The sequence below is a fragment of the Gymnoscopelus microlampas genome (genome assembly GCF_963454915.1).
Source record: "Gymnoscopelus microlampas genome assembly, chromosome: 12".
NCBI lineage: Eukaryota > Metazoa > Chordata > Actinopteri > Myctophiformes > Myctophidae > Gymnoscopelus > Gymnoscopelus microlampas.
Window position 1 is genome coordinate 35,947,776 of NC_139949.1, and position 22,514 is coordinate 35,970,289.

A 22,514-nucleotide genomic window follows, 5' to 3' on the forward strand; every position below is an offset into this window, starting at 1 on the left:
ATGTTGAGCACAAAAAGAGGATCAGGTAGTTATGTACTTAGATCTAAAATGGATATGTGGATGTTTTGTTGTGTATTCACAAGCATAGCCCGTCATATCTTCTCCTTATGCATGTGTGTCGGGTAAGGTGTGTCTTGCATGCTGTTTGAATGTCACCGGTAATGGATTGTCACCTCCCCTGCTTGTCCTCATGTCCCTGTAAAGAAGCAGATTCACATGAACAAATCTAGCGCTGCGGGACCCACAGGAGACCTGAGACCTGAGACAGAAGGTGAGGTAAGTGGGAGAGCAATATTGATATGCTTTATGTAGGTTGTGTATTATTACTACCACAAGTTATATTATATCATAAAGGCTGGGCAATATATATACTTTATAGCTATCGTGATATGAGACGAGTTTTAGTTTGTTTCAGTTAAAGCGGCACTATGCAACTTTTTTATGAATAGAATTACATTTTGTCCAATCTGTATGTTAATACAATATAACTTATACATTTCGGGTGGTTGTATTTTGTCTCCCTGCTCTTCTATTGAGACATTTAGATTGTGTCAAAGGTCATGTCTCACCTAGACACAGGATCTGACACAATTTTGACCTGAAGGTCAATATTCAATTTATCCCCCGAGCAAGCATGCAGGCTCTATTAGCTCAATGGTCAAAAGAAAATCAGCACTTGCTTAGGAAACCGGGTTCAAATCCGGGGTAGAAAAGGAAAGTTACATCAGCTACATACAGCTTTAAGCCTTATTTAATATTTTCAAATAACATGACGCATTGTGAGCTTGTAGAACAATTAAGAATTGGTATTGTCACAATACGATATAATTGTCACAATATCTATATCAAGGCATTTAGTGAAAAATATTGTTAGATTTGATATTGTCCTTGCCCAGCCATAGTAGATTTATTTTTAATAGTATTCTTGTATCCACTTAATAATTGTAATGTTCTATGTTCTACTTTAAATGTGTGTTTGATATCAGCTATTTCTATCTGAAATGTATTTAACCAAGACCTTTCTTAGTTGTGTTATTTGAAAACTGATATAGGAAAACGTATACATTGTACTGTACACATTAAGCAATATAAGCTCTTAAACATGCATTACAGTGCGAGGATGTATAGATGTGAATACGATTTTGGCTTTTGTGATTCCGAAAAGTACTTCATAGTGAAGCACTGTACATAAACTTGATTGGGCCTCCATCTTCTCTTCAGATCAGAATCAACTTCCTAACAACAACAAGCAGAGATTTGGCTGTCACGTTGTTCTGCATGATGCCCAGCCAAGCTCCACTGATACTGGGGCCAGCAGCAGGCCTAGCCCACACCCACCTTGTCTGCCCTGGAGAAGTCCTCGCACCAAACCCAAGTCAGGGAGCTCCGTTTCTGGGTACGGGAGAGACAGCCGCATCAGATCAACAGATACTTCTCCATCAGACAAGCAACAGGAACTCGCAGGGGTCGAGAACCTCATCCCAGACCCAGAGTAGCAGTCACCACCCAAGACCACTTCCTCCCGAACCCCATGCCGCTCAGCCCAAACCTGGACCTCCAGTGCCCACAGTGAGCGCTGTGCTGGACGACAGGGTTGCAGGAAGAGCTATGGGAGAAGGCACAGAAACGGCCCAGGGCAAGAAGAGGCGGTGTGGGTCATGTGGACACCTGATCGTGGCTGTGCTCCTGGTTCTTTTCTCGCCTCTGGTTGCTGTGGGAGTGTGCGTGGCAGATATTGTCACCGGAGACTGTTGTAAAGTTGGAGGGAAAGACACAGACTCCATTGAATGATCGAATACTGTATGTAAGGACAACTAACATTTTATATGCAGTGACCAGTGGAGGACAAAGTACTCAACTCATACCACTTGAGTCAAAGTATAGATACTCCTGGTCAAGTATTAGGCTACTCGGATTGTGTCAAAGGTCATGTCCAACCTAGACACAGGATCTAGGACCAAATACAACTACCCCAAATTTATTTTATATTAAAATGGCTAATGGGAGGGCCGGGGGCTTGGCCAGTGGGCGACCTGCACGGCCACGTCACTCTGACTCAGACATGGGGTAAAGAATGCGGCACAAAAGAAAGATATGCTCTGCTTATCAAATCTGTTATCTTTGTTTACTATGAGTCATACCACTGTGGTGGAAAGTAACTGTACATTTACTCAAGTCCTGTACTTGAGTACAATTTTGAGGTGCTTTTACTTTACTTGAGTATTTCCATTTTGTAATACTTTAAACTTCTACTCCACTACAAATATCAGGGGCAAATATTGCACTTTTATACTCCACTACAATTTTTTTTTTTTTTAATAATCACTCTTCTCCATGTCAAGGCTGCCCTCTAGAGGTCTAGATTGCACAGTGCCTTCTTCTATGACCAGGTTCACATTGAACTGATATGAAGCTCAATAATATCACTTGCTTAAAATGTGAAATGTTTTCTATAACTACTGAAGCAGCTGCTGTCTGTGTATGAAGGATCATGATGTCATGAGTGGAGAATGTTGCTTGTTGTACAGTGTATTGAATGTATTTGGCATAATGGCATATAAATGTACATTGTAAATGTCTCATAGTCAAACCCAGCTATATTTACAGTGCTCTGGAAGTCTCTACTGTTAACTGTGAAATCAAATATATATTGATATACATTCAGTATCCTTGTTTTTGTTTACGTTAAGGACTGTGGCTGAGTTTACCATGTACTTCTTCCACTCCTTACATCACAAAACCTTAGAGTAACATATTTATTGTTTATGAGAATGCCAAATTATTAAGTTTATTTTCACATTATTCCAGCATTTAAAATGATCTGTTACTGTCTTTAACCACTTTAACTCTGGGTTCCCCATTTTGGGCACGCCACATCATTACAGGTGAGAATAGTCAAAAATTGTCAAACATTTTCTAAAATAGCAGAAATAGCAAATCTACAAGCTGCTACTTTTGTTACTTAGCGATACAAGTATACAGCATAGGGCTAAGTGGTTAAATATTTGCTCTTGCGTGCGTTCATCTGTAGGCTTATTACAAACCACTGTTAACAGGAGGCATTGCTTTTGTGATCGTGTCCCATGCTATTCCGCATGTAAAGAGTACACAGAAATATCTAACAAATGAACAAAAATAAGTCTTCATCAGGGACTTGTGTTAAGCCTGTTATTCATTGCAAACATTTATTACAATTTTTATGATGCGAACAACAGCAAGGCCCTCGCTTGTCGGAACAGCTCATTGTAGAGTCATGAGGGAATAATGCCTAATTTATGTTCTGCCGTATGACGGTGTCCCGTGCCGAAAATTGCCGATATACAAGCTTACAGCTTGTATACAGCTTCTATTATCTATTTTCGGCGCAAGACACCATCGTACAATGAAGTATAAATAAGGCTTTAAGAGACACTATGGGACAGAAACAGAAAAAGTGTATTACACGCCATTCCATTGTTGATTTTTTCTTTTCTTAAAAAAAAAAAAACAGACAGCGTCAGCTTTCCAATTCCGTAACAATGTAAGTTTTGGCATTTGAATCCCTCAATGTACTCTCGGGTAATGGTCATTAAAAGTCAAAAAGAACAAGGCATGCATAATAGTTTTTTCAGTAATGCACATAGATCAAAGGGGAACCGCTTATAAAAAAATCCATGTACGGTGTTCATGTACATTTCACATATATATATATATGGTCCCTTTTTCTTATAGGTTTCTTGGAACTAGCGCAGCCCCGATACATGCCGTTGTGTGTGTGGGAGAGAAGGTCACATAAAACCGTTTTGTGCCTTGCTCACAGGCAGCTTTGGACTCAGTGAAACATTGGGGCCCCTGCAGTTTGGCATATTTCCAACCCATCAAGCAGCACTTGGCTCAATAAAATGTCATCTTTTAAAAACTGATTCACATGTGTGTCACCACCTCCTGCCAGTGTCTATATGGTCGAACAAGAGCAAAGGGACAACTGGTAGGGCCTTTTTCTTTTGTGCCGCTTAGTGGACGGAGTGTAATCCAAAATGAACAATAGACCCTAATAATTCTGAAAAACTAAAGTTTCATCCTTTGAGGTAAGAGCTGTGCTACTTTCATTGTAGCCAGGCAATCAGATCTACGCCATTGCCTACAGATACTTGTGGTGACATCTAAATTCAATATATGGGCTAGAACAGTACAAATCTACACCCACTGCTTTGAAAACCAGTCCCGACACCATCCCAATAATGAAGGACCGACGTAAAGTCTTTCCATTGGTTCTGCAGTGCTGTTATTTCTAAAATGTCCTAATTCTGTTTCCACCCAGTTTTAGCCCATACGTTGAATTTAGAGATGTCACCAGACTTATCAGCAGGTGGAGAACTCTAATCGTCCGACTACGCAAGACTAGTGCTGTGCTGGTGAGCAAGGAAACAAAATGGTGCGTGGTTTGATGTGACTTTCTATCACAAAGACAGCGTATTGGACAGACATGTATTGGGACTAATGGTCCGACTCTGTTCCCGTTAAGGGACTATGTCCTCCGTTATCTACACTTGGTCACTAGACTCACCCTGTTAAAAGGTTTGCTTTTAGGGAACACATCTGTAAGATGGACTTCTAACATTGACAGCTACCAGATCAAAACGTGCCAACCCACTTGTTTTCATTTCCTCACCGTGGTCTCTTACTGCATGTTATCAAGCTAGTTTTACATAATTTCATTCAGTTAAATATCTTCACCATTCCTCTCCGATTTCTTGAATTCCTCGTTTTGTGCTATCCAAACAATTTCAAACTCCAACAAGAGCCGAGAAAGTTATAGCCAATATAATTTTGCATTACAAATCTTCAGTTTTGTTTTGGAGATGGTCTTTTCCTCACACCACTTTACTGCGTAATTAAAAAAGGAAAACAGATCAAAGAAGACTTCTTAGACCAATTCCAATTCTACAATGCCTGCCCACAAATAGAAAACTCCCGCCCCCGCCCACCCAAAAGAAATCAGATTACCCTAAGTTCAGATTGATGTGACAAAAAGAACAAAACAAAATGGATCCATTTCCAACGCATTAATTAATTAATCCACAACCCCCTTTTAATAAATGGTCCAAACAGCCCCACAGGATGTCTTAATAGATGGGAGCTGTATATAGGTGGCCGCACATGTTCTATGTTTATTCAAACCATGTAAAAAAGAAAAGAAAAGTAGAATATAAGGGAGTAAGACAAAAAGAAAATGCCTTGATTAAATACTATGTCCACATTTCTTTCTGGTTAAAAAGAAAAAAAAACTATTGCGACATAATTATGACTATTATGGCTCTCTTGCTGGCCCAAAACATGTCAACGAAGTGGTGTTGGTGGGGTGGAGCTATATCAATAGTATCGTGTACAGTTAGAATGCGTTCATCACACTCAACAGATGGCAAAATGGTGAGGAGAAATGGCAAGGAGAAGGCAGAGAGAAAAAAAACAAAAACAGAATGGAAAACGATATAGAAAAGAAATCACCGCTGTGATGTTGCACACTGCACTCTGCTGGAGAAATCAAGGCTATGTTATTCTCTTAGGAAAAGAATGACAGAGGAATGAAAGTGTGTGTGTACGTTTATATATGTATATGTATGTATGTATGTATTGGTACATTTGTTTGTGTGTCTGACCAAATGTTCGACCAATAAAAGTCTATTGGGTTCAACGTTATATCGTTTGCTCTGATGGTGGAGGCAGACTTTTTCTAAACCAAACATGGGGCTGAGTATGGTGGTACTGGTGGCGGCAGCGGGCGTCTGGATGGTCGGTTTTAGCGCCCCCTGATGGTGGTGGCGGTGGTGGTGGTGCTGGGCGGGTGGTTTTTAGTCGATGTACTGGGAGAGCCAGCGGAAGCCCTCTCCATAGCCTTGCCTCTTCAACACGCTGCACATGAACACCTCCAGTGGTCTCGTGTTCAGCTCCTTCATGGGAATGTTGCCCTGATGATGATGATGATGATGATGAGGGAAGGAAAAAAACATATCTTCAGATCTGTGGTTCTCAAACATTTAAATTTTAAGGACCACCTGTTTGGTATACATTAGGCCACGGAACCCCCTTAACTCTGACAGAGTACAAATGGAACCGAATGGACACGTAAGGGTGAATTTGGTAACATTTGTACTGTCAGGGTTGCGAAGCTGTAAGGGTCCATTTGGTTCCCAACTATCGATCATTTTGCTGGGGACCCCCTGGAACATGCTTTGTTTCATGCTTTTCTCACACTTTAATGCACTGCTCCCAGGCTCTTTGAGTTGTGGCAATGACCTGAAATCACTTGTGTTTAAAGGAGTAGTTCACAAAAAAAAATTCTATCAATTACACACCGCATGAAGCCTTGAATTCATGGAGTTTTTTGTTTTTTGTCGCATTCCTAGGCCAATAATTTGATGACCGGCGGAGTCAAAGAGTCTGCTTTGGAGTCTCTTATTGACCAATGACCGAGTCATCAAATTATTGGCTTAAAAAACTAAAAATGAGGTGTGTAATCGATAGAAAATACGAATTTTTGTGGGTGAACTACTCCTTTAAGGTGTACAACTATCGATTAATTAATCGGTTACTTTTCCGATTTCTTTTCAAATTTAGCGTAGCCCCTTTTTCTCCCCAATTTAGTTGTTATGCCAATTGATTCCTCCCCACGTACATTTCTGTGTCGTCACTGCGGTTCTATGCTACTGGCTCACCTGCCAGTGAGGAGCCCCCACCGGGAGGACGTAGAGCCTTCTCCCACTACTCCTCCCACCCAACATTCCCTGCTGACAGGTGCAGCCCCTCCGCCCATAGGAGTACGTGCAGTGACAATTATCACTCTCCCCGCCCGGCTTCCCTCCATCGAACACGGGCCAATTGTGTGTGTGTAGATGCATGTCAAAGCCGGTTGCAACACTGTGGATTGTCTAGTCTAACGCCTAATGTGCTTTTTCGGGAGCTGCGCTGTGTTGTCATCTCCTTACCTTGCCTGTCGTCTGTCCGTACAATCCAAAGATCTCTCTCAGCCTCTCCTCACTGATGGCTTCTGGTCTGTCGATCTTGTTGCCCAGGATCAGTATAGGCACGTTTCCAATGGTCTCATCCGTCATTAGTGCCTGGTAGAGGGAGGTTAAACAAATTGTTATTGCCTGGCCTAATAACCATCCTGGCTGGAAGAAACGGTATTATAGATAACTAAAACGAAATAATGAAAACTAGATGTGAATATTAACTGAAATAAAAATACAAAAAAAACATTGTGTTAGCTAAAATAAATAAAACAGATCATGGAGAAAATGCAGCTGTTCTTTGTCAATTTATTTCATACAAAAGTCTAGTATTTTGGCTAGCTGTGAAAGCTACATTATCTTCCTTTTTGTGGTTGCTCTAAATACCTTAAATGGTAAGTTTTTGTATTTGACAAAAGAAAATTCTGACCTTTTAGAATTTTACCCTGACCATTAACCCATATTACAATGACAAACTAAAACTAATAAAAACTAAGCCTTTCACAAAATGAAAACTAAACTAAATTACCAAACCCACTTTAAAACCTAATAAATGAAATAAAACTAACAACCTTGGCAGGAAGTGTCATAAATGCATTATTACCCAAACCTATCCTTAAATAAAGAACTATTATCATAAAACTTCAAGTGTTTATGTTTAGCACCGTTTCTGACTCAGATGTCATTACAGGTGGGTGACAGTGTTCTTATTAAACTCTGGTCGGATGCTTACATCGAGTTCTGTTTTGGACTCAGCCAATCTGGGGTGGTCTGCACAATCCACAAGGAAGACAATGCCATTGATGGCAGGGAGGTAGTTTTTCCACACTCTGCGGGCTGGGTGAACACACAAAATCAAAATTCAACAACAGAGCAGGTGTATGGTGGTGTCACAAACATTCTCATACTCCCCTAAAAAGGGCACAGGTGCCTCTATACTATGCATATGTATTAGAGCCCGACCAATACATTTTTTTGGTTACAAGTTAAATCTTCAACAATAGAAACTTGGTACATTGCAGACAATCATGGGGGGGGGGGGGGGACTATGGCATTCCGTCTTCATGTGGAAAATATATATATATATATATTTTCTATACATTTTTAATGAATCAAATTAATTTCATTGAGAACGCAAACAATTTGACCAATGCGCATGTCGAGTTTCAGGTCTTTAATGAAATCTTTTTTTAAATTGATCTGAAAATTTGGGTCAAAACATTAGTAATCAGTGGGTTAGATCACTCCAAAATTGGGAGTGGCATATGACTCAAACATCTGGCATCAGTCGAGCTCTAATATGTATGTACTGTCATAACATACTATGGAGACAGCACTTCAGTAATACCATCAACACCACTTTTAAAAGCAAAAACTCTCTACAGATATGACTATATGAGATGTTCAGAATTCAAGCACATTACTGCAAAAATACCAAACAAAAATAAGTAACCTGGAATTGTAGTTTACTTTATTAGTTCAGGTTATGAACCTGAAATGATAAATGTTATATTATTTCAGCAAGAAATGGCCCTGAAGCTTATCGACCATCTGTGCGATAAGTATGCAAATGCATAGATACAAGTGTCAACACATCCCCATTCTTTCATCCAATTCAATTCAAGCGTACAAATTCTTAATCAGTGGATGAGATCAGCAGCTTTCAGAGCCAAAAGCACATTTTTTAAAACCACTTTCAACCTGGTGTCCCTATTTTGGGCATGGCATTGAAAGTTTTCAAACATTTTCAGAAATAGCAAAAATAGCAGATCTACAATGTGTTGCGATGCGAGCTTGTGATTTGTGACACCACTCCACAAGTAAGTATAAAATATGGCTTAGGTCATGGATTTTCAACTGGTGGTCCATGAAGGTATTGCATGTGGTACCTGACCATGCATTTAGTAATGTAGGAAAGTGAAGATTTGTATTATATTTTATTTTATCGACCACTAGTAGTTGAGAAACAGTATGATGTATGATGACGCATAAATGTTGTCAGTTACTTGGAAGTCGGATTTCAAGAACTTCCACAGAAATGGGAGTTAGAATTTCAAGGGAAACTGTAGGCCTACCGGTTTACCTGGTCATCATTAGTAGGAAATGTGCCCATATCAATTGCACGTGCTTGCTCATATATGTTGCAATGAATCAGTTAACATGAGTTTAATATGGAAGGTTAAGAGAACAGAATAGGGGAAAACATGGGAAAGGAATGGATCAGTGGTTCTCAATCTTTTCCGAGCTCTGGACCACTAGCATAATCTCAGTTAAATAATGACTGTTAAGGGCTTTAATTTAATTCAACTCGAATTAACAAATTAAATAAAGGCCTTAACAGTCATTATTTAATTTCAAGCTTTTCCCCCCACACCACGCCCATATCCCCCTCCCAACACAACAGTGGTCCCCAGGTTGATTCTCAGTCAGGGTGGTGGTCCCTGGTTCATAATCAGTTGAAAACCCATGGCTTAGGTGGTTAAAACACCATTTGCCAACTAAATGTATATAAATCACATAGGCACACACAGACGGTCACGCACCTTGTGCATGGCCTCCAAGGTCAAATGTAGTGAAGGTCATGCCAGCGATCGTCAGCTCTTCCGAGGCTGGTAGCAAAAGAAGTATGGTTACATCAAACACAAATATTCAACAGTACAGGGGTGGATCATATCAGCGAAGAATTTGGTCATGTGCAATCTTGTCTCTTATCTGGTATCAAGTCTGAGGGAAAGCATGAGTGAACTGAATCCAAGGAAAGGTCTTTTCATCTCAACTAAAGTCACTTGTTGGTGATCATTAAACCATTGGAGAAAAAAAGTATCTATGACTAAATGGCACAAATCCGAAGTGTCGTGCTGGCATGGATGGCTTTCAACAGTGCTATTGAGTGTGAGCATGGTGTGGCACAGGCATAAATTAAGAGCCAACTCACTGGGATGTAAAGTTGGCACATGTTGTCCCAATCTGTCATCTTTGAGCATGTGCAGTAGCGTCGTCTTGCCAGCATTGTCCAGTCCAAGAAATACTAACTTGCCCGATTTCTTGTACAGTCCTGAAAAAGAACATCCAAGTAACATGTCAGAAATATAGCAAAATATCAACCTGGAGACAACAACCCAACTTTGCCTGTGTAAACGGAATTAGACTATGGAAGCCTCATAAAAATTTAAGTAATGGCAGTCGTAGGTATTGCTTTTTGTTTGTTTTTGTATTGCCTCCATATCTTTTTGAAACTTAGCTCCCCGTCTCTTCAAAATTTGTCCAACATGTTTCTGCTGCAGGTTTCAGTGCAAAAATGTCTCACTTTGGATACTTCATAATAATATAGTACATTAAACATCTGAAGGCTACACTATATTGGAATCCAAATTAAAGTGCACTGATCTGTTATACTGTATATCCGTTCACGACCAAGTGGTCATTCTCATGCTGTGATGCCACACCTCTGGTGACGTAAAACACAACAAACACACAACATACTGTATATTCAGAATCCAATAAGATCTCCTATGTGTGTTTCTGTAGGACAGGGTTATGAAAGAGCTTTGTATGGGGGTGTTTCCTATCAGTCAGCATAACGTTCCAGCTGTGGCTGTTGAGACGCTTCATACTTCATAGATACTAAGTACGTCATGGTTGCTCATCGGAGCACAGTGACAGAGCTACCCGTCTGACAGGGTGAGCAGGATCGACTGCTCTGCAGCGCCTCCACATGCCCTGACACTCAAAGTAGAGCAGTGGACTCTAGGGGTGAGGGAGTGGAGCTGCTTGACACCACCACAACACCGCACAATTTTGCTCCACCCAGCTCACACTACAAGAGCTTTCAAAGTTTAACCACTTAATATGGATGAGTGGAGTCTCTCAGGGCTCTATACTAGTGTCTTTTCTGTTTTCTGTTATTGTGGGGAAAGCTTTTGCTGAAAATAGCCGATCGACAAGCTCATGTGATCTTATCTGACGTGATCAAATTGTGTAAGCAGATTGTAAATAACGGAGCCGGTTAAATTGTTGCGATGTATCTGGCATGTTCTTGCCAAAAAACACACTGATAAGCGTCAGCTGTCCAACACACCACAGATTGTTTTGACTGGTCATCATGTCAACGGTCCTCTCATACACTTCAGGTCTGTCTCCTTGTAGTCTCTATCGCTCGCCACTTCTGCCATCCCACTCGGACAGTAATGATGTTATCAGGCTCCAACCGCTCCTGACCCAATATCCTGTAGCGTGAGCTGGGCTTTAGTCTGTCACAGACAAATGTAACAAGCCAGGGTGCTGTGGAAATCGTGATTTGCTGCCATGTTTGTCAGAGGCTTTTTTTTTTTAAATAGGGTACATCATGTGTGTTATTTGGTGGGCAGTCTCATCCATAGTGCCATGCACTTACTGCTCACACTTTTTCTGTGGGTAACCCAAACCTCAACCCATGGTAGTCTTTACTATGTCAATGATCTCCAAAGAACGATTTATAGCTATGCTGGCTAGTTTACAATGATATAGTCAGTGCCCCCTGTATGTAATATAGTTCTTTATCACTGCCAGCCCTGACTCTTTAGTCTGGGGAAGGGGTAGAGAACCACATCTGGCAAGGGCCAGCTGCTTCTTTTCACGTAAAAAAGTTTCAATGGGAGGGCATAACGTGTGCAGAGGAACACGCTATCCCTCCCAGTTCTGCTCCCTGTTGAACAGGTTCATCAACCAACCTGTACAGGACCCCCTCCTCAGCCGGCATACGGCCCGCGAACATGGCTAATTGTGTTTGTTAGAGCAGTGTGTTTGTTAGAGCCGATCTACAAGCTCACAACGCGTCGCGACATTAAATCGACTAACCACAATACTTTTAATACTTTGTTGTACAATGGTGTTGCGCAAAAATACATAAGATAGCCGATCTACAAGCTCGCATCGAGACGTGTTGTGAGCTTGTAGATCAATTATTTCCTGTATTTTGATTAATGTTTGTAACCAATTAAAGAAATTAGTCCGATTTACTGTTGCACCTCTACTAAAATGGCAGCTTTTCTATTTTCCTCCATGAAATGTGGCAGTGGTAATCAACCGTTAAGGAGGTGATATCAGTCCGTCTGTCTGTCAGTGTGTGTTTCAGATCAGTCAGACGTATGGTAAGCGAACACCTGCACAAACTCTACTTACTACCACAAAGGGACCGTCATGGGTCCCAAGGAACAAGGCCTACTATTGTGCATGATATGACATACCACTGGCTCACCTTTTCGGTGAACACCTAAGGGGTGGCCATAGCTGAGTGGTTAGTGAGCCTGCCTAGGTAGCCAGAGGCCCTGGTTGCCCCAGGTTCGATTCCAGGTCAGGCCAGCATATGTGTCGATGAAATGAAATTTGTCCCTGAGCAAGACTCTTAACCCCTAATTGCTCACAGGTTCTCATTGGAAACAAGACCGCAAGGACTTTCATGAACGACCTGTTAAAAGGAATTATCCTTATCCTTATCCACCTGGGAGACCAGTGGTTCTACCCATTTAAAGTAGCTCTTGTGTGATTATGAAAAGTTGTAATCAGGCAGACAACAAGACCTCTAGAATTACCACTGTGGCTCTGTTGTTGCATAATAAAGTAACACCACTTTGGCTAAATATAGGGACTCTTGGCATTTGGATAGAAATACAATTTTGTCAGAGCATTGGGATGATTCTTTAATAAACACTCACCTAAAAACTGCAGAACGCTACTGAAACCACTATAAATCCAATCAAATATGAAGGACATATCCGGAGCTGTTGAATCCTGAAAAACAAACAGGGAGAAAAATAGGTAAGGCAGAAAAGATGCATACTGTACTGTACAAATATACAAAAATAATGACAATAATATTATAATAATGAGGCTATCACACTTTCGAAGTGATGTGGTTTTATATGCAGCACTGGGCTCACTACCTACGGTAAGTAAATGGGTTAACTTAAAATAAGACCAACTACCTGATGAGAGGAAAAGACTGAAAACAACTTGTTCATTTGCCTAGAAATGTACTGTAAACTTGTGTTATCTTGTCTTATGCTCAGTCTAACCTGTTCTTCTGACAGTAAACCCAGTCACAGCATAATAATTCTCTCTGCTTCAAAAAGGCACAAATTGTTCGGTGGCAGTCGGGTTACTAGCCAGCTGAATTTATCTACAAAGTCCCACAGAGACTAGAAAACAAAACGACAAGTTTCATTTTGTCATCAAAATGCAGATCACATAGGGACACCAATCACAGCCCAAATCAGTGCTGGTCATCATGGACCTCATAAATATGCTTTGTCACCAGTTTGGTGGAGAAGAGATCTGCTCAGCCTATCTGGAAGACTGTAGCAACAGGTGATAAGAGAACTGACAGTTAGTGACTGTCTTTCTATGGCACATGATAATCTTGTTCCAGTAGGGATTCTTCGGACTGTAGAACAGGCCGTTCAGACCAATGTGCACTGTTCACAAACTGTGACCATTTCCTAATACCTGAAGTGTGTGTGTATGTGCAGACGTGGTGGTCTGTCTGTCTGCAAAATATAGCCAGGGCATTGAAAATGCAGAATGTTTTCCGAGTCACACCTTCTTGTCTTGTAGTAAATGGACCCAACCAGTTGCACTTCACTTGTAACAAAAATGATAACTGACTTACAGCCCATTTCAAACATACAAATTCAATAAGAGACTAGTGTCTGTCCAGATGCAACACTGCAATTCACTGTTTTGGTTTTCATGTCATATATCATGCTTCTTCCACTGTATGATCCGCATGTGATCAAATGTCTCAGGCAGAAGTACTGCCCTCTCTCTTACTAAATAGGAAATTAAAGTCAGAGACCACGAAAAAAGGCTACCGAAGCAGAAACAACATCCTGAATCAGGTCAGTTGTCATTTTGACATACTAGACAGATACACACTAACCCTCTCACTTTCACCTTCTTCACCATCTACTTCTTCTGTGACAGCTAGGGTGGCATCGTAACATTTCAGGCTAGGGACGACCTGTGTGCTTGGTTGCATAACGTGCAAACAGTTCCAGGGCTAAAGTATACGGCAGCCAAAGGTCAAGAACTACACGTCAGCAGCGGCTACGCTCTGGTTCAACTTGTTGCCTTCCACGCTGTCTGCCCACTACAGCTGACTGAGTGCCGCTATGCTGTGGGCCAGCACCAGAGGCCGGGGTTCCCACACATGTGTTAGCTGTGGATGCCGAAGAGAGTTGACAAAAACAAAACAAAACTACAACATTCATAGCCTACTACAATAACCACACACACACACACACACACAATGTCTAACCTCATAACATGCACTTTTTTGGAGAAGATTAGGGAGAAGATTTAGGGAGCGGCCATAGCTGAGTGGTTAGTGAGCCCGCCTAGGAAGCCAGAGGCCCTGGTTGCCCCAGGTTCGATTCCAGGCCAGGCCAGCATATGTGTCGATGAAATTAAATTTGTCCCTGAGCAAGACTCTTAACCCCTAATTGCTCACAGGTTCTCATTGGAAACAAGACCGCAAGGACTTTCATGAACGACCTGTTAAAAGGAATTATCCTATCCTTATCTTCTCCAGTTTTTCCAAATATGATTGTCTGACAATGAAGACCTGAGACCAGGTTCAATAAAATGTCATTGTGTAAATTCCATGTTTCAAATCATTCACTGGTTTTGAACGGGTTAACTTGGTGTTTTAACAGTGAAAACGTATTGATTACGCAATAAACTGAACTTGCCCCAAAAAGGCAGATACATTAAAGACAGTCAACCACTGATTAAGTTTAATAGCGACAGTAATTATCAAACTATACCAAACCTTTCTGCCAGCCAAATTAATTTCGGTTTCATAAGCATTTTCAGTGTCAAACTCACAAAGATCAGAGGGTGGGATCCTAAACATTCACCTTGCTACGGTTTGTTTTCATTAACATAACGTTACAGATACACTATTAGATTAAATCACAGCTGGCTGCCTCAGCACCCCCACCATCAGCTTGATATGATAATAAGTCTTGCCATCTTGAGTTCAGGGATAATTCAATCATGTTTAACTATGCATAGTGCATACTAACAACAACAGTTACACAGTGGTTAATCAACTTGTGTGTGAAATCACCAACTCAGTAGAACGATGCAAACGTAGTTATCTAACAAATAATCATTAATTTAGCGTTATAGTTACTCATCACTGATTATGGTTTGACTGACATGGCTGTCAAACTAAGACTAGTCATTTAGATCCAGCTAGGTTTGTCTTTAACCTAAAGCTACCAACACAATGCTCAGTATGATTATTCCACAGGATATAAAAAACAGAAATATCTAATCTGGGCACAATGGCTGACTTGATCCAACGGGAGTATGGGGCAGTTGTATTTACGTAATACCATAAAAAAAACTAAAAAACATATGACAACATTATCTAAAGAAGACAGGGTGAGGCTGGCTAACCAGTTAGCCATCGTTAGCATGAAGCAGCTAGCAGCTAGCAGCTACGTGTCATTATGTTGTCCAAGGCAAGAAGAGAGACAGGCGACGTTGCATCAACAGGCTCCAGCAGCGATGCTAAGCTAACACTAGCTGAATCCTTAAAACTTTGATTTACTCCGTGATATAAGACGGTGTCGCTTGCCGAACAAGAACATACCTACAGGCTAACGGTGCGTCGCACGGACCTGTTCTTTCTGGTAAGCGACGGAGGATACGTTTTTGAAGCTTTTTCTGCTTTAGCCCTGCCGCTAGCCACGTTAGCTTAGCATCGTTAGCCGCTGCGTTTCCTAGCGCACAGATGCCGATGTGTCTCAAACGCACTCCTTTCCTTTCCCTCTTCTCACTTCTTCTTTTCAAGGGGTGATGACGTGTCTGTCAAACTTACCCGTTGATTACGTCTATATAGGTGAATTCAAATGGTGAGCTTTGTTCGTGTAAACCATGAAAAACGGGGTCCCTGGATGAAAAAGAGAGTCCGCAAACTGAGGTCTGCCGCTGCTGCTGCTGTGTGTGCCTCCTCGGTGTTTTGTTACTGAGCCACGACACTGCAATGGCTGTGCTGTCGCTCCAACAGCCCTTCCTGTTGATGTTTCACACTCAGCTTTCCGGGCAGGGTTACCAAAAAACACCACATCACATGAAAAAATAAAACAATACAAAATATTATATATAACATAATATATATATATATTATATATATATATATATATATATATATATATATATTATATATATATATATATATATATATATATATATATATATATATATATATATATATATATATGGATGTATATATTAATTAATAACCATGTATATTTATACATTATTTTTATCATATTTTACATATTGTATATAACATATTATGTATTATGCTATAAATATTATATATAATATAATATATTAATTATCATATACACACTAGTTTATATTTTATTCCTGAAAGCAAGAAAGACGCCTGTGTCAACAATGAAGCTGTGTCAACAATGCTTTGTAATGTTTGTGATTTTTTTTTTGTAGTAAATATTACTCTTACTGTTTATGAATGTTTTTGTTTTTGTTTAAAGTGGCACTATGTAACTTTTTTTAATTAATCAAATGTAATTTTGTCCAATCTGTATGTATGGTAGAGTATGTTAATACAATATAAATTATACAATTGGGGTGGTTGTATTTTGTCTTAGATCGTGTCAAAGGTAGTGTCTCACCTAGACACAGGATCTGACACGAATTTGACCTGATGGTCAAGATTCAATTTATCCCCTGAGCAAGCAGGCAGGCTCTACTAGTTAAAGGAAGAAAATAAAAAATCAGCACTTGCGCAGCATACTGGGTTCAGGGTTAAAATCCGGGGTAGAAAAGGGAAATTACATAGTGCAGCTTTAATGTATGTATTTTTTTTTCCTTTCTTGTTTGTAAACCAACATTTTACAATAAATACAAAGTGAGCTTTTAGTTGATGCCTTTGTAGTTCCATTCCATACTTAGTTTAGTTTATTTCAGTCAACTTTGTGCTAACATAGTTAAAATTTCATAGGTAAGGTAATACAAAAAATATATATATATATAAATAAAAGTTTTTTGACCAAAAAGGTTTGATATAGGCAAAAATGTAAAACAGCACAGTTACATTTAAAATACTTTGTCTAAAAGGTCCGTTCAAAAAAGTCCTTGCGGTCTTGTTTCCATTGAGGTCCATGAAGCCATAGCTTATTACGCACCTTCCATGCTTAGATTTGTATTCACTGACATTGTTTTACATAGCAAGAGCCAGTTTAAATGTATTACAACATTGGGGGCTCTCAGATTATTAACATCTTGATCTTGACTGGTTTTAAGCCTGCAAAGAGCAGTTTATTGACGAATCAATAAGCAAACGACCAGTAAATGAGTAAAACCAGGGGTCATCGCCATGCTGCTGGCTTCTGGTTGACATTTTTGTCAAAATTCTATTTTTGCTACGGACATACAAATGAGTGGACAATAATATTACCAGAAACACATAGCGAGCTATAGCCTTAAATTACCTTTACAGGTCTGTTACTCTGAGTGTTCAAATGTTCACTCTCAGAGTTATGGGGGGGGGTCCTTGAAAATAAATGTTTTAGAACCACTGTCCTAGTGGACTCCTCCTAATGTGCCATATCATAGTAAATCAGTGTAATACATATTCTGAGGAAAACCTGGAGACTGACATTCGGTAATTGGGTCTTATGATCAAAATCAAGAACATTATTTATAATGTTGTTATGTAAAAAACAAAAAATCTAAAATTTACCACGGACAAGGACAGGTCTTGCCACGGACACATACATTACAGGATCCCAATGGAAACAAGCCATAGTGCTTTCTTGGGTTCAATCCTTTTAGCATTAGATTTGTAGTAAACTGTACTTCAGTATTCAATCAATCAACCAATCAATCAATCAATCAACCCCTGAGAAAACGGTCAGACAGACAGCACACAATCTGTCTTCTTCATTCATCCCTGACTTGTTTCCAGTACACTGACATTCCTGGGAACACAGCAGAGGAAGTGCCACGTGTACATACTGCGCATGCTTGAGGAGGGTGAGTTTTTTCCCGTTCTCCCTCCCATTCCAAACTTTATTAATTGCGACAGTCAGACTACGAGTGTACCACATTTTTCATATTATATATTATAAAGAAATAATAATGATAATAAAATAAAAAAGCAGAGACCAAAGACGAAGCATTCAAATACAGATACAGAAAAAAATATATACATACAAATAAAATAAATAAATGCGTGACAGAGTGAGGAGGTTTTGACGTTTATCCGGTTGTTCCTGGGAGATCCCAACCAGTGTTGCCATGTCGGCTGACTATAAGCTACTTTGGGCTTCTTTTTCTGTAGAGATGTTGCGGTTTTTGGGGCTTGTTTCTAAAGTGTACTTGCTTATTTATTTGTTTTTATTATTATTTAAACCTGTGGTTCTCAAATATTTTCATGAAAATGTTTTGAGCATTTGTGTTGTTAGAATGTTTCAAAAACGTTCCAAATAATCCACATTTTATTGCAAGAGTTTTTGAAAATAGCAGATCTACAAGCTCACAACTTGTGAACTTATTTTTTTCAAATAGCTGTTGATTTAAAGTGCTCATATGGCCTAAATGGCTCCCTGGTTGCTTATTTCTCTCACAAAATCTGGCAACACTGATCCCAATTTCCTGTGGAAGAAGAAGAAGAAGAAGGAGAAGTGTGTCACATCTTGACGAGGAGGCCTGTTGGTTCCACCCGTCACTCACAACAACACCCCTACGGAACCCGAACCCAACCAACCGGGGCGGAGGAATAATGGCGTCGTCAGCCACGGTGGTCCTGACACTGTGATGTATGCGACACTGTGGATGCCCAACAAATAGGACCCGGCTTTTTTTGTGTTCCTCCAGTGATACGTCGTTTGTTCTGGTTTCATCACCATCAGTTAGCGAGCTAGCTAGCTAAACTAGCTAACTAACTAACTAAACTAAACTACAGACTGCAGCAAGCAGGCTAGCTTAGCCGCTATTAGCTGGATTCAGGCTATATACACCGACCAAACCAAGACAGACGTGTGACTGTCCGTCAGCGGGTCGTTTCGACATGTCAGGTCCGGGCTTCAACTCCCAGAACGGGGCAGGAGGAGGAGGAGGAGGACAGCCGTATGCGAACGGTGAGCAATGGAGGAGGACTGCTGGAAGCTATGTGTGCTAGCTAGCTTACTCCTATTCTACGGCGCCGCTTGTCGAAAATGAACAGATCTAACAGGCTCACACAACGCGTAGTGAGCCTGTAGATCTGTTCGTTTTTCGACAAGCGACACCGGTGCTGCTGACCCACAGCCTCACCAACAACCTGTTAGAAACCCCGGCTTAGCTTATAGCGTCATTCTAGCCATTTAGTGCTGAGTAAAGAGAGGACAGTGGGTCAGTCAGTGTGGGGAAGCTACAACTTTAGCCACACGACAACCGGGCAGCTAGTGTCGTTGGCTAGCGCCAACTTTCCCTTTTGGTGATTGATTGATTGATTGTATTTTAATTACAGACTAGAGTGTCTGGTGGTGGTTCACGGTTAGGCCAACAGGTCAGGTAGTAGCCTACTTAGGCATCTAGGCAAACAACGCCCGGCGTCGCAAAATGTCACTAATATGTCACCCTCAAGCTTAATTTAGTACTCTGTCGGAAATCGCAGACGTGCAACAAGCTCTCACGAGCTTGTAGGTCTGCTGTTTTCGGAGAGCGACGCCGTCATAGCTTGTAGATCTGCTCTTTTCGGCGAGCGACACTGCACAATGGTGTATAAATGTAGTATCAGTTGACCCATATACAGTACGTGTGATTCTGATCTGTGTGATTCTGATCACAGCAGATCTTATTGATCTAAGTAAAGACATTAGGGGTCTTTTTCGTCTGGTTTTGGTCCCGTGACATTTGTGACTCAATCTTTTTTTTTTCATCATTGACAGATTCTTAGTCTATGACGAAATCCCATAGCTATGACATGAGTCTAACTTAAATGACTTTATTGTTGTGCAATACTGATTTGCAGCCTACTATAATAGTATGCTTTAAAGCCCAGTGCGTTTTTGTTTTCTGCATTTCTCCCTGTACATGTGGCATGTTGGGGATGATCCAGATTTGTTGCCAGAGAACTGTTTTTTTTTTTTTTTTCATGATCCGCTGGTCGGTGACTCTTAGTTCTGTTTCAGAATGCTGACATGTAGTGTATGGCTGTTTTTTAGGTTTAAAACATATCGGGATAAAGTTTTGATCAACAACAGTTTAATCACTGACTGCGTGGGTTCTTTTTCTTATCATGTGAAGATGAGACAGTTCTGACTTGTCTTTGTTTCAAGCACTGTAAGTACTGTAGTTTGTACTGTAAGTAACTATTGATAACTTGTGAGTGATCTCTAATAGTTCATCACATTCACCTGTAATCTGTTATCTCCTTGAAGCACCAACAGTGTTCTTTGAACCCTACTTTATCTGAAAGCAATATGGAAGAAAATAGGAAGATAATCTAGAATTAGTTACTCAATGGTAGAGTACAGGTCTGATGCTGTATTCTGCCTCGGATTGGCTTCTGAATCTAAAACCTGTAGTAGGCAAGTAGCCCAGTAATGTGAAAATGTGTCAATCTAACCCATACCCCTTAATAATTTTGGTGAATTTTCCTCATATTTTGACCAGTATCAATTAGTCTACAGTACTCATACCTTGGTTAGCACAAATTACATTTTGATATAATGATTTGAGTATAGACTGGTACAAATTTCTTGGAATTAATAGAAAGTTAGGCTTAATTTGCCTTCACCTGCAGTTTCCATTTTTTCAACCAGGCGTCTCTATTTTGGGCATGTCATTGTAGGTTCAAAATCTCTGTAAAATGTTCAAACATTTTTTTTGCCGATCTACAAGCTTTCAACGCGTTGCATCATGACACATTGTGAGCTTGTAGATGGGCTATTTTTACTATAGAGCTTAAGTGGTTAATTAGCTGAATTGTGGTTGGCCGAGAGGGTTCCTCAGCCCAGTCCGACTGGCATCTCATTGGACGACAGCTGGGGCTGACAAGCTTCCTTGCTCTTAGGAAGGATGAAGTCTTGGGAAGGATTATGTGTCTTCATCTTCGGTCATTGAGAAGAGTTGTCTTCTAATCCCACTAAACTCTACCTGAACTGTAATGTAGTGGACAGCAGTAAATCTGGTCTCATGATATGTACACTGCAAAATCCTCAGTGTTAATTTAACTCAGAGAGTGTACAAAATGTATCATGTTACATCCTCTGAATTACAAATGGATAAATTAACAATCAGGATTTTACTGTGTAATTGCCTGAGTTGACACACTTATTACTTAACAGTTTTTTTTACTAGGCTACCAGGTCCTCCAATGAAATCATAGTTCTAAATTCTGCATCATACTAGGCCAACTTTCAGCAAAAATAGGTTTGGTGAAAATTGCATCTACGAGTTCACCTTATAAGCTTGTAGATCGGCTATTTCTGCCGAAGAGAATTGTCGGGGAAAACGAGGAACAAGTAGAATTCCAAATTAAGTATATACTGGAGGTTTAATTTAGCCTAGTGGTGCAAGTGTTTGCCTAGCATCCAATTCCAGTTTAAGTGCATTCTGAGGAGAAAGTTGTTGTCAAGTGTAACTAATGTTTTGTTCAAGTAACTGTTAAATACCTGTAGCTGAACAAACACTCTATGGAAATGATTATTAATGGAATATAGAGCTTTAACTTTACTACTAAAAATAAGTTCTCTGTATGGTTAGGGTTTATGCATTAAAATCTAGGTAAAGGGATTACACACTCAGATATTGAGTCAGTCACCTGATCACTGTATGAGTCCAATGCCCATTTGTTGTGTGTTTAAGAGCTAAATCCCAATACTCAAATTTCTGCCTCTGTCGTCCAGCGTGACCTAGACTGAAAGCGTCCCAAATGTCAAAGCCTGAAAATCGAAAGCAACATGTCTCCTGAGCAAGCAGGCGAGCAAGCAGGCGTGCTGTATTAGCTTAGCTTCACTTGGATGAATGCGCAGGGGACCTGCGTTCGAATCTCAGGCAGGACATGAAAGTTAAAGAGTGCAGCTTTAATTTGCTTTTGAAGGAGTCGAGACTCGAAAGCAAGGAGAGAAGAGGCTCGCCATTAGCGTCTTGGAGCGAGGACCAGCGAGGATATATCAAGTGTATCCGTCATCATGTCTCCTTTTGCAAAGTTTTTTCTTTGGAATGCGTTACGTATAAATTCTCCTCCTCCACATGACAACCCTCCGGGCTCTGGAGTGGTCCACCAATCCAGCTGTGTGACACGTCATAAGTAATTGCTATCGCTTCAAAATGACGCTGACTGAGCGAGAAGCGTTCCCATTCCTTAAAGTGAACCAGATCAAATCCTCTGTCCTTGCCTCGCCTCCTCGCTCGGAAGCGGGGCTAAGGCGTGAGGAAACGATGTGAGTGGAGGGCGTGAGGATGGAAGTTTGAGTATTGGGATCCAGCTTAGGATTCAGTTATCGTTTATTTACAAAC

At 40.5% G+C, this 22,514-nt stretch overlaps 3 protein-coding genes across 5 annotated transcripts in view; 2 read left to right on the top strand and 1 right to left on the bottom strand.

Annotated features, from left to right (window-relative positions):
• The first annotated feature begins 213 nt into the window (after positions 1-213).
• On the top strand, positions 214-2,625 carry LOC311057078 (uncharacterized protein). Of its 2 annotated transcripts, none has more exons than XM_084073994.1 (2): positions 214-276; positions 1,222-2,625. In XM_084073994.1, exons 1-2 carry the CDS (start codon positions 217-219, stop codon positions 1,789-1,791), a joined length of 630 nt encoding a protein of 209 aa, XP_083930120.1. In that variant the 5' UTR covers positions 214-216; the 3' UTR covers positions 1,792-2,625. The 2 variants fall into 2 exon arrangements, with proteins under 2 accessions (XP_083930120.1, XP_083930121.1); XM_084073995.1 differs by having other exon boundaries at positions 225-271.
• A 2,420-nt stretch (positions 2,626-5,045) lies between these two features.
• Positions 5,046-16,010, bottom strand: sar1b (secretion associated, Ras related GTPase 1B). Of its 2 annotated transcripts, none has more exons than XM_084073996.1 (7): positions 15,856-16,010; positions 12,683-12,758; positions 9,925-10,044; positions 9,533-9,598; positions 7,723-7,826; positions 6,966-7,097; positions 5,046-5,948 (listed from the first exon to the last, which is right to left on the bottom strand). In XM_084073996.1, exons 2-7 carry the CDS (start codon positions 12,738-12,740, stop codon positions 5,832-5,834), a joined length of 597 nt encoding a protein of 198 aa, XP_083930122.1. In that variant the 5' UTR covers positions 12,741-12,758; positions 15,856-16,010; the 3' UTR covers positions 5,046-5,831. The 2 variants fall into 2 exon arrangements, with proteins under 2 accessions (XP_083930122.1, XP_083930123.1); XM_084073997.1 differs by lacking the exon at positions 15,856-16,010 and adding an exon at positions 15,628-15,771.
• A 2,682-nt stretch (positions 16,011-18,692) lies between these two features.
• The window catches only part of sec24a (SEC24 homolog A, COPII coat complex component), a 30,331-nt gene continuing 26,509 nt past the window's right edge, over positions 18,693-22,514 (top strand). The window contains exon 1 of the mRNA XM_084074876.1: positions 18,693-19,147. Within this exon, the coding sequence (XP_083931002.1) occupies positions 19,078-19,147 (70 nt within the window). The 5' untranslated portion in view covers positions 18,693-19,077. The remainder of the gene's footprint in view (positions 19,148-22,514) is intronic.